The sequence below is a fragment of the Zonotrichia leucophrys genome, chromosome 2 (genome assembly GCF_028769735.1).
Source record: "Zonotrichia leucophrys gambelii isolate GWCS_2022_RI chromosome 2, RI_Zleu_2.0, whole genome shotgun sequence".
NCBI lineage: Eukaryota > Metazoa > Chordata > Aves > Passeriformes > Passerellidae > Zonotrichia > Zonotrichia leucophrys.
In genome coordinates this window covers 112,467,680-112,480,786 of record NC_088171.1, presented here as the reverse complement: position 1 = coordinate 112,480,786, position 13,107 = coordinate 112,467,680, and the positions used below count along the sequence as shown (strand labels likewise).

The 13,107-nt window shown below is 34.4% G+C and overlaps 1 protein-coding gene across 7 annotated transcripts in view; it reads right to left on the bottom strand.

Moving 5' to 3' along the window:
* The window catches only part of SNTG1 (syntrophin gamma 1), a 315,746-nt gene that overhangs the window by 115,165 nt on the left and 187,474 nt on the right, over positions 1 to 13,107 (bottom strand). For 5 of the 7 annotated variants that reach the window (XR_010439215.1, XM_064706080.1, XM_064706079.1 and 2 more), the window contains exon 8: positions 7,073 to 7,219. The exons of the other annotated variants lie outside the window; for them this stretch is intronic. Coding sequence is in view for 4 of the 5 variants with exons in the window: in XM_064706080.1 (XP_064562150.1) it covers positions 7,073 to 7,219 (147 nt within the window). In the remaining variant the exon portion in view is untranslated. The remainder of the gene's footprint in view (positions 1 to 7,072; positions 7,220 to 13,107) is intronic. 7 annotated transcript variants of the gene reach the window in all.

The window sequence follows — 13,107 nt, the reverse complement described above, 5'->3', positions numbered from 1 at the left end:
TCTAAAAGATCTGACTGCAGTTTTCTGGAACTCTTTAACCTTTCTTATGTTCCACAGTCAACACAAAAATGTTTATTGCTCTTTCAGTCAGATTAGTAGCATGCTGCAACTAATTATTGTTTCGCTGCATGTTTATTTATTGAAAAGTAATATAGTAGTGCCTTAGCAAAAGGTATCAATGCAAACAAAAAAACCAGCGTTTTCCTGTTTTTCTTCCCTTAATCTTAGCATCAATAACATGACTCATAAAAATACTGCTATTAAGGGCTTAATTTGCATTCTTAAGTTGTATACCCTAATTTTGAATTCTGTTTTTCTAAAAGCTGCACATACTGGTCATCATAGTTCATAGTAAATAATTAGAATGCCATTACTCCAATACACAAACTACGAAATGCAAGGAATAAAAAATGCTATGCCTTTCAAAACTGAGAACACACCCTGGAGGCCATGACTCATAGGTCACATGGGATATCACGGGTCCTTGGGCTGAAACATTTCATACCATATTCTGAAATACGGAAATTAACAACAACTTACATAGATCCCAACTACAATACACTATTTATCATGATCTGCCAGTATATTCTTTGAATCATCCCAACTGGTGGTTGATTCTAATGCAAATGTTCATTTCAATATCAAACAATGGGTCCTGTTAACGATTCTCAACCTATGGACTACTACTTGTGTGGGACTGTGGTCCATTGAAGAAATACACAAACATGCATTTAATAGCCCTTCAGCTCTGCATGATAGGCAGCTATTCAGGACAAGAAAATACCTATGAAAACACCAAAAAAATCCCCAAAGAACTAGAAGACTTCAAGCCAAACTCTTTCCAAGCTTTATGAGCTTTTTTGGTGTATCAATTTGTAGTAAGTACATGCCAGAGTTCAGAACTGCCTATTTTGTTTTCACATTATCTACTCCATGAATGGCTCTACTTCTCCAGGATTATTCAACTACAGTAAATGAACGTTGTAGTTACACAGGAACTAGTTACAGAGTTTTCCATTTTAAACACTCACAGATGTTCCACTTTTTTAAATGTGATTATGTATTCGGCAGCTGGGCACTTTCTCTCTGTCGAAGCTAATTCATGAACACATATTTTCAAATTAGATATGTAATGGCTTCCAAAGCAACTGGCCAAGAAGAACAAGATAAATCTCTTAAAAACACTGAAAATGACAGAAATACCAATGGAATTTTTCACAGTGTGCTTGAAATTAAACAGCATGCAATTTACATTTTTTTTTAATATGAAATAGGAAACTTGAATACTTTTGGACAATAAAAACTTTCAGGTAGTTAAAGCCTGTATCAGGAACAGTGGCCAGCAGCAGCAGGGAAGTCATCCTTCCCCTGTACTTAGCATTGGTGAGGCCACACCTGGAGTGCTGTGTCCAGTTCTGAGCCCCTAAGTTTGGGAAGGACTTTGAAAGACTTGAGTGCATCCAGAGGAAGCATCAAGGCTGGTGAGGGGCTTGGAACACAAACCCTGTGAGGAATGACTGAGGGAGCTGGGGGTGTTTAGCCTGGAGGAAAGGAGATTCAGAGGTGACTTTGTTACTCTCTTCAACTCCCTGAAAGGTGGCTGTAGTCAGGTGGGAGTTGGTCTCTTTCTCCAGGCAGCAACTGATAAAACCAGAGGGCACATTCTTAAGCCAAGCCAAGGGACATATACGTTGGATATTAGGAAAAAGTTTTTTTTTACAGAAAGGGTGATAAAGTACTGAAATGGTCTGCCCAGGGAGGTGGTGGAGTCATCATCCCTGGATGTGTTTAAAAAAGACTGGATGTGGCACTCGGTGTCATGGTTTAGTTGAGGTGTTAAGGCTGGGTTGGACTCAATCATCTTGAAGGTCTCTTCCCACCTAGGGATTCTGTGTGATTGCGTGATTCTAACTGTGTATTACAACTCTATGAAACTTATAAAATCCCCACATGTATTTAGACAACCTACTCAACTCCACCATTAGTCAAATGTTATAAATCCATAAGCCTAATTTAGATTCTAACTCATATGATTTACATGTATGTTTCATCCTCACGTACAACACACTTTCATTATCACTGTATATATGACAGTACACTTCTCATCAGAAGAGCTCAGAAATTTACACAGGAGCCAGATTTTGTTTGGGATCAATTTAATCAACATTGTCAAAACCAGATGTTTACCAAAGCTTCTTTGGGAGAAATGCGTGAACCATTTAAGCAAACAACACTCCTAAAAAAATGGGAGAAGACTTTACACCGGTGTTGCAACAGCACCTATTGACTTCTGCACAGCTTTCCACAGGCTTGCACAGCATCGTGTGTGCAGTGGTGTGTACAGCCAGATGAATGATAGGCTTTCCCATCAATCTACAGAGGATTTCTAATTTAAGATACAAGATTTTTGGACTTCATAATAATTGGGGAGCAACCATGATGGTAGTCTATGCTGACAATGTTGTTTGGGGTTTTTTCTCCTTCCAATTAGTTATGGAGAATATTCAGAAAAATCTATCAACACTTGTAGCAACTATAACACATTTTAAGTAGGCTCCAGAGGCTTTGCACATTTACCTTCAAAGATGCATGACATAAAAATTCAAAGGTGTTTTCTTTTCTTTTAAGCTGGCTATAATTTAATACTTAGATAATATGTAGAAATTCTACTGACTCATCATATCTGCACAAAACCCTTGTGGAATCAATCTTTATTACTCATACAAATAGTATCATTTTAGTGAATTTTAGTCCAATATAATATAAAGTGTTGAGCATAAGCCAGAACTGTAATTTTCAAATTATTTGTAGGCTACCAACCAATCTTTGGTGGTGCTATTCTCTAATAAGGGTTTCAGATAGTAAGAGATCAATAAAATCATCTTTAAAAGAAAGCAGAAAAAATTAATAAAACACATTCTCTTGGACTAAAAAAAAAAAAAAAAATAATAATATTTAAGGTTGGTATAATACACACCAACTAAATATCCCATATCCCATCACAGATTTCCCCAACATCTATTTAACATCAACCTACAAAAAATGACAGACTATATGGGAATAACACTTTCTGGTGATAAAAGATGCCCCAAACAAACAAACTTTGTGCTCTATACAGGCCAGAGCTTCAGTCATTAAATTACTAATTAATGAAATGTGAAAACCAGCACACCAAGTAATAATATCAGTATCTCCTATGTAGAATATTAGGAGCTTGCTCGTGGCCTGCAAGTGTTACAGCACACAATGCATGATAATGCAATGGCTATTCTAGAAAAAAATAGAGTGTATAACACATAGTCTATCCAGCAGTGTAAGAGAAAACAATAATGCAGCTGAATTGAAGAAAAACATTGCATATCATGTCTCAAAACCAAAAGCCACATTTTAGCAATTATCCAGGAAAACTTTAGAAGAATGACCAAGTACTTATGACTCTCCACTCCCAATACAAAAGTCACAAAAAATACAAAATATAGCAAAAGGCTAAAGACATTACCCATGTTACATTAAGAAAAAACCAAAATCAATATTTACAGAATAAAGCACAATTTTCCATTTATCTGCATGATTCCCAGATTTACCCAGTTACAATTCAAATGACGATCACTAGAATCCCTCTTATGAATGGATATGCATTTTTCTTTTGCTGGAACATTTTATGCTAAATAAAAAAGCTTCATACAGAAATTTTGCTTTTTAAACTTTTTTTAAGTAAGGGTAAAAATCAAAGTTAAAAGTGGAAATGTTTTTTCCCAGTAAACTGTGACAGAAACTAGACAATAACTTGAAATTAGGGTTTTCAAAATTTTCAGGTAATGTGTACTCCTCAACAGGAAGAAATAATTCTAATCAAATTACTCATTTAAAGTAATTTTGATTACTTTACATTTTTGTACTTTCTTTTCATAGTTGATCATAATGGACATTTTTTTCTTATTATAGTAATGATCTTGAATGGTTTGAGCTTTTTAATCCTGATGATTAATGAAACAATGAAGCTGCTTAATAATCCATTAAATATATAAGAATCCCCTGTTCTTTTTAGTCAAATTGTTCTTACAATTCAAATTTACCAGGAAAAAAGTGCCCTCCTAGTTGAATTCTCCATGAAATTTCTAAGACAGCTACTAAATACTAAACAAGTACAATTTTTCATGTTTACAATTTTTGAAGGCCTCATTAGTAGTATTCAAAATGCATACACATTTCCAGACTGTATAACATGCCAGCTATTGTTCCTGCTCCTAGTGGCTGAAGAGTGAAAAACATCCAGTTGACACAGTATTTTGAAGTACTGTCTTAAAATTTTAAGAAATTTTATGAACAGTCATATATCTATAATTGCTGAAAACAATGTTAATGTTGCATGGCTTGAACATTTTGCCTGACTATGCAGAGCTCCAGGTCTGGGGAAAAAAAAAAAGATCATTCCCAGACCAAGAGTTTGCTCACACTAATCCCATTGCAAGGCTGGGGTCAAACACACAGCTAGTAGCAAATTTCACATTTACATATTCAATATAAAATTTGCTGTTGGCAAATATGACCTTAACATTTAGTTTTCATGAACAGTCACACTAATCAAGCACCAGAATACAAATGCTCATGAAAAATGAATAAAAAGTGGTCCTAAGGAGTTTGAAATCAAATTCTATCCTGTATTTGAATAAATATTACTCTACAAACCTATTCCTATTTGTTCAGTTTTGAATGTTATCAACTTCAATATGACAAAAAATAAATTCCTGCACAAATTTGTATTTGAAGTAATGTTTTAGATCAATATAAGCAGTTAATTCTTCTAAGCTTCTTGGCTGCTCAGGATCTAATCTCTGAGAAAGGTATTTTAGTACTTCAGGGAAAGTGCCCAGTGGGAAAAGTTCTCAGCTGGGAAAAACATAAGAATTCTGTGATTCTGTAACATACTTGCATGCCATTTAATGCAGTAGCAGTTTTTCAGCCCCAGATTAATGGCACTGCAGCTAGTTGAAGTTGAGAAAATTAGTTTGTTCTTCAAAAATATTTGCAAAAAAGAAATTCCCCAACTTAATATCATATGTAAATTTATAATTGTAGGCAAATACATACGTATTCAGCTAAATTGGGATCCAAATAATTATAATTTGAAAATTTCAGAAATCATATTTTCTTAACATTTTTAAAAACATTTTCATCAGTGTCTAAATTTTAAAGGCAAAACTGGATTTGGAGGTACTCATGCTGTATTTTAATTAACTGGAGTACATTTATAGATATTTTGGAAACAAAAAAGATTAGCATATAATTCCAAAGAAGTAAAAAAGATTTGTATTTCAGCACAATTACAAAAAAGTGCTGAATTACAGTTTTAATCAGTTTATAGCATGAGGTCTTTGTAACTTTCAAAATTAAGCATAAATCTGATATATTAATCAAAACTGATTAGGCTACTTATCCGATTGCAACCCTTATTTTACCTTTTCTTATTTTCTTAATTAAGCAATAACACCACAGAAATCCATTTTTGCCAGCAGTTAATTACCATTTGAGACTATAAAATATTATAAAAACAATAATTTATCGACTATTATACAGAGTGAATGTGTTTTCAGAAACAAAATTTGCAACATCAACAATAAAAGAAAACCAGAATGATTTGCATAATTCTATTACATTGCTGCTAGGTTATTATGCAAGAATATTACAAATGAGTGCATGAACTACAGGTCTCACTTTTAGAAAGTCCAAGCCTCTCAAACTTTGATAATTCTAGTTTTACAATTTTTTCTGTGCTCTCATAGTCTATAAAAATTCAAAAAATAAAAATGATGCTACATAGCTCCACGATATCTAATGAACATAATATAAAGATGCTTTGACTCAACAAAGCATGCCCCCATTTATACAGCACTTTCCTGTTAAGATATAATGATCCTGGAATACTAAAAGCTGCAGTTGTAGAAGTACAATCAAAAATTTAAATGTCTTAAAGTTTTCAATTTCCAAAGCTCCCAGTGTTTTAATTGGAAAAAAAAAAAAAAAAAAAAAACAACAAAACACAAAAAAACCCCCAAAAACTTTGTTTCATAGATTTATTGTTGCCATTGTTGTGTAGGTGATTCACTTTACCCTAAAACCTCACTTACTGATTGATGGAAAGATGCTTTATAGTCTGTGAAAACTTGCAATCTTTAATGGTGATGGATATTTAAATAAAATATTTTATCTGTTAGCATTCATTATGGTAAACTTTAGCTCTCACCAACATTTCTCTGCAATCACTCATTCAGATATCACACATGACCTGAAGTGCACAAGGGATTTTGAATATGTTTTGTATTTGATTTCCCATATAAACATATGGTAATAAACTGAACAAACAATATCAAAAAACCCTCAAGAAATCTGAAAAATGGTGGAGATTTTGTGAAACATGCCTGTCTATCCATTTGCTACGTAAGTACTTCATACTCAGAATAGTATAAGAAGGGAATGCATTTCAGAAAATCTGGAAACCTCCTCATTACTTCCTACTGCAAGCCAATGCTTAAATATGGGAGTTAATTGATGTAGAACAATCCCTCGAAAATTCCTTTTTACAGGTCAGCACAATTAAAATCTTTTAAATTCTCTCAATCACTACTGGCTTGACAAGGGCAAGTGAAGTGGAATAGAGCTATGAACATTTCCTAGATCACATTTAAAGATATATGTCATTATCCTGGTAATGCCAATTCAGCCTGAGGAGTGACTATTTCCCAATTTTCTCAGAAAAGGATTAATAGCACAGGGAGGTAATTCTTGCAGGAGTCTGTCCAAAAATCTAGAGAACGTGTAACTGTTCTAATTTTTTTAGTGAAGAGCTTCTTCCCTCAGTAACTAAACCTGCACAGAAGTTCTTCTTGTGACCTTACTACTGCAAGCTGTTTTACTGGCCACAGTTTTTCAAAACAGCTAACAAGAAACAGGTAGTACCAAACTGAACTTGTATAACAGCATCAGTACTATCAGGGCAAAAGAAAAAAAAACAACCCCAAAAACATCCAGAAATAGGCCCAGTTCTGACAAAGAGATACCAAAACACCAGTACCATACTGTACCATACTAGTGGTTGAGAAGTATGGGGTGGGCCATCTGGAAACCTCCATATATCATGCTGGAACAGGCCAACACTGGATACTATTGAAAAATAATATAGAGTCCATTCTCCTTTCGTCTTCCTCCTCCACCGAACAAACTGTCAAAACACAAAGACCCAATGTAGAGAAAAAAAGACCTAAAAGTATGTACAGGTGTTAGATAATTCCTGGATTAAAAGCTTTTTCCTGGCACCCACTTGACTTTACTATGGTGAGAACAATGAAATTTCTGGAGTTAAATCAGGTGTTTTAACTGCTGGAAAGTTGTCAGAAGACTATGTGTGTGCACATCTGCACTTCTTTGAGCACACCTCTTACTTGTGACTCCTCCTGGCTAGTTAAATGAGTACAACTGCTGTAGTCTTCCCACTGCTCTCTCAGGTCCACATCAAGCCATTAGAAATACAGAAGTTGCCTTTTGGAGGTGAACATTTGCTTTCAGTCTATATCACATGGTTGTTACCTATATAAAGAAAACATAACTGGTGCCAGTTGGACAGTATTTTCTAGTCATGAGTAAATGAAATCTTTTTAACAGAGAAGATAATTTCCATGCCCATAGGAGTTTCTGGTTTTCCTACATTAAGTTGGAGTGTTTTGTGTCTGTTTAATTTTTCTGCCTTTTGGAGGCTATGCCCAGAAAGAAAAACACTGGGTCCCAGGACTAAAGTGTAATTGAGGTTTAGCTCCACAACCAGGAGATGCTGTGCTGAATGAAATATTTCAGAAAGTCTTTTGGAGGGTAAAGCGCACTCATGTACAAATAAGATGAAAAGATTTCAATTTGCTTCCTAAAGAAGAAGAGAAACCTGAGCCTTTACAGCAAAAATATCAATGTAAACAAAAGGTCAAAAACAAAGCATATTTGATGGTACACACTTTAAATCCACTCCTCAACTGTTTCTTCTCTTTGCAGCTCAGGCTTTCAGAATTAATAGACCTGTATGACAAAGGAGGAACCAAGGACAGTTATTTGAAGGATGTTGTGCCGTAACTGGTGATTCAATCTTTCACTCTATCCTGCTAAACCCTAATGGATTTTTGCTTTCAGGACCGTAGCTATGTAATAAGGAAATAACAATATTAATCATCTAGGCTTGGTATTAGTCATGAAGGAATGTTCTACTCCCTTCTATTAAAAATCAGCAGTAATGATGAGTAGTTTCAAAAGATGAAATCTTAATAAAATGACTAATAGAACTACAGGTGTCTGGAGAAAAAGAAATGAAAATATAAATTAGGAAGACTAGTAACATATTAACATATTTTAGAAGTCTAACATCATAGTACTTGAATATATTCAAGTTTTTAATGAGTTTGGCACAATTTAAAAAATTATTTAAACACTAATAAAACATAGCTAAAACCAGATTAGAAAAGAAGATGAACACACATTTAGAATACTGCTCCAGGATATATCCAGATTCCAGGAATTTCCAACACAGAGTGGAAAACAGCTGAAACAGGCTATTTACAGCTGTTAGGTTCTTTTCCACTTGATGGGCACTTATTTCAAATCAGTGCTGAAATATTTGACAGATTATTATTAGCTCAAATTTCATAAGCATTAGGATATTCAATAACAGGTATTTTCATTAATTATGCCAGGATTGCTAAGGTGACATCAGTTTACTGTTATTATTATTACTATTATTATTATTACTATTATTATTGTTATTACTCAAGTCTTAGACAGAATACAGCAGCTCTATGGAAAGAGTAAGTATTGGATTTCCAGAAAGTTTACATTTTATTTTTAAATTCAGAAGTTAAATGCTGCAGATTGATTATAGTCTTAGAAGCACTGCAGCTTCCACATTTAGAGTTGCCATTCTGTCTAGAGGGGAAAGGATTAAATGGCTGTGCCATGAGTTATAAAGGTACAGGATCTCTGCAACATAAGAAAGTGGTAATCTGTGTTTGCAGGTTCCTATTATCACTTCATGAAACTGCAAAATAGTAATGCAGAGGTACTTTTCTATAACAGATTCAGAAGTACTTAATAAAATTCAGAGAGCTAAATCCTATAATAGTCTAGGTGTCTGTTTCATAGGTAAGGAAACAAAGATAAGATAATAACATAATTTACCAAAAGACACATCTGTAAGGTCAAGATGGAGGAAGATTTCAGATCATTTGGTTTCCTGTGTTAAAAATACCAAATTCTCAGGTTCCTGTGTTAAAAATACCAATTCTCAATACCAGAAGCTCATTCTTCTGCTTAAAAATATTTACAAGAAGCATTGCCAAAGCTATTCATAATGAGTTTTAAAAATGAGTTTTAATGAGACCACAGTTTTAAAGAGGAAGTCCAGAAGTAAGAGTCTCATTAGGTGCAGATGATTGCAGTTAAGCAGCAACAATCCTTACACTGCCATTTTCACATAACATAAATGACTCATGGAGAGTCAGCACAGTCACAGCTCTGCTGTGAACGCTGAGAAAAGGGGGAAGCAAAAGGTTCAACATAGTGTACGAGGACATCTCACATCAGGTCATTCTTCTGGAAAAAATTGGTGTCTAGTGCAAAATGCAAGCAGCGCTTGAAATGAACCACAGTGCTACATATTGTAGTTACCTTTACATAAAATCCGCCAAAGCCTGAATATCTATTCTGTCTTTATAGCTACCTGCAACTACTTGAGCTTTTCCTGTTACTTTTCAAGGAAAACCCAAACGCCACATTAACTGACACATGAGACGTGTCACTTTTCATTAGAAACATTCCCCGAATGTTCCCCAAATAGAAGAAATAAGAAATTACTTCATACCCATAGTCATTTAATTTCTTCTGTTTCCTAAGAGAAAAAAACAGATGCTAAGATGCAAAGAGATTTGTAACCATAGTTATTGATACTGAGATGTTTCATTCACAGCATTAAGAACAGAGACAAAATTAAACATATCAGCCTTCATTCAACTGCAATTCTACCTTGGCTCTAGATGATTTGGTGCACTTCAACCCTGAGTAGCAGATCCAACACAAGGTTTTTGGTAGTATCCAACTGAACTGACATGCTCTCCTACTCGTAGCCATTTACAAGTGTCTCAAGGGCCACTCTCACTCTCTCCCAGAATCTTGTCCATTTTTATTGACGTAGTGGCTAGACCCAGAACCACCAAAAACATCCAAAGAACCATAATATGTTGGTGCTTGTCTATCCAACTTTATGTTTGGACAATAAGTGTTAAACCTTATTAATTAGACAGAAGCCAAAACTCATAGATTTGTCTGTGAATAAACATAATCCCAGCCTTTTAAAATTCTTGTAGAAAATTTTAAAGGAGAGTCTACAAAAGAAATAATTACAACATCTTGAGTAAAAAGAGCATAAATTTATGTATTTAAACAGATATAATGGACTCTTCTCCTACATACAAGTTCATATTGCATTTTTGGGCTGAAACTGCTGGTTTGAGAGGTGCTGAAAGATATTTTTTTATGATAAATTGCTATTGTTTACTTTTTTCTGCAGCCTCCTCCTGTATTGACACTACACCTGAGAGACCATGTCTTTACCTTACCACATGAGAGCACTAAGACTGAAGCAATGTTATCTGGTATTCAGTTGGGGCTCTTCACAACCGAAAAGAAACAACAAGCTTACAGACAGTCTTTGATAGAAACTCATCACGTGCTTTCATGGTATGAACAATATTGTCATCTTCTACAAGCAGGAAACTAAGCTCAAGATTAAGTGATTTACCTAAAGCTAAAAAAATAATAAGAAAGGAACCATGTAAAGAAATCCAGTAAGGTACACTAAGAACTGACTAAACCTACCTATCCAGGTTTATGAGAGTCAATTAGTCCATCTATCTTTCTATCTATCTACCCACCTATCTATCTATGTCAAAATTAATGAAAGACAATAAAGACAACAGAGTGCCCACAATGGTAAATAAGATCACTGTACTCTGGGGAAAGATTCTCCCTATTAAAGATGCCATGAGTTGGATTAAACTACCTAATTTTGAAACTCAAATAATTTTACCTACATAGTATGGTTATCAGTAAAGCAAGATTAAATACCAGGGTCGACTAATCATCAGTTTCATACAATAGGCTGCAGTGATTATGCCACAGATTTTTTCACTGCAGAGCTATGAGGATATGACATATGTTTAAAAAGTTTCCATAAGCAGCAACACATTTTGCATGTAGGAAAAGTATGAATGCTCATCAGTGTAACACTGTAGACAAAAATCGGAATTTTTTACAGGTATCTTCAGCATTATCCACTGAAAAACATTACCCACTGGTTTACAATGAAAATTTTCTAAGACATTAAGACAACCCAAACATTAACACATCCTACAGAACATCGTACCTGCTAGGCCTTAATTAGGTAAAGAAAAAATCAGAACAAAACAAAGCTACAAGTTCAGGTGTCCTGCAGAGCAACTGCAAAAGTACCTAGGTGTGATATGGATTGAAAATTAAGTTTCAACTCCTGTTCAACTCCCTGCTGCAAGCAACTAGGCTCCACATACTTCTATTTACTCTATATTACCTTGAGATTAGAGCTACAGATCCTGTATTTGATAAGGACCCCACAGGATAGAAGTCTAGGAGCAAGTCAAGCTGCAAAGGACGTGCTACAGACAAAACCCTACCTGTGACTCCTGCTGGCACACCAGGTCATGTATTTACTCTTTACTGAGGGCTAAGCCTAAACCCACAGGTTACCACACAATGCAGAGCCACATCTATTACCATAATTGCAGCTTTACAACAAATTTACTCCATAAACACATAGTGTATAACAGCGAATGTTTCTGAAAAAGAATGGATTATCAGAGTTAATTTACTTTGGCTTTTTTTAATTATATTACATATAATAACTCTTATGCATATTTTTATAAAATGTCATATGGACATTTGATCCTATTGAAATATTTGTCAATATTTGCTATGAAATATTAACAATTATTCTTAATTAAAATAAGGATTTAATTTAGAACCATTTGCAAATACATAAATGCACATCCAAAACTGGCAAGATACTATTTTTTTAATTCATAGATTATTATCTACAAGTAGTTTAAGAAGCAGATTATGTTAGATAAATAAGGTATAAATCAAAATTTAACATAACACTTGCTACTCCATGTTAATCCCCCCCCCTTTCAACTTTTCGAAAACTTCTTTTCTTCCCGTGAATGGGTTTCAACCTTATCATAATTATCCAACAGATTCATATATCATTTTGGGGGTTTAGAGAACATCTCAGAAAACAGAAAATAAAATCCTGATGTCCTAAGTAATTTTCAATCTGCATTCAAGTGTACAAGGCTACTCTTTTAGTAACATCTTTCTCTTGTTTTGTAATTCCAACATTTAAATCCCACTGAGATATTTGCCACATTAATGCATATTAAACAAATCCATTGCAGTAAAAGTATAAAATATTTACAACCTGATCATTGTTGCACAGACAAAACTTAAAAGCAATATAAATACAACTATTAGCCAGTTTATACAGAAGGGGGTATGATGAAGGCTCTCAAGAATGAAGCAAGATTTTCAGTAAATTTCCAAAAGGAAACAAGCAAAAACACTGAAGAGTAGTGCAGTGATCTAATCTTTCAGCCTCCAATATACTTCTTCATCAGAACTTCATCTACATTAACTCCTGTTTTCTATACCTGAACAGCACATGTTCACTGATCTGCCATAGAGCAGAATGCTGGATGAAACACAAAGAGCATCCTTGAATTGGCAAAGAGTCAGAAAGAGAAGCATTCAAATATGTCAGTACTATGTTATTTTAAAAACACAGTTACAAATTCTATGGAGCTAAACAAGATTTAAAGGTAATTTATCTGATAATCTTTTAACTTTTGGCGTTGTTTTCTGAAATAAAAGGTTTTCTGCTTCTGAAAGTATTTAAGAAGAGTCAACAAAAAAGAAAATATGGCTAAAATACAGGATGCATTTAGCAAAGCTGATTCACCAGTGGAACCAGACTGCTACACATCTCTC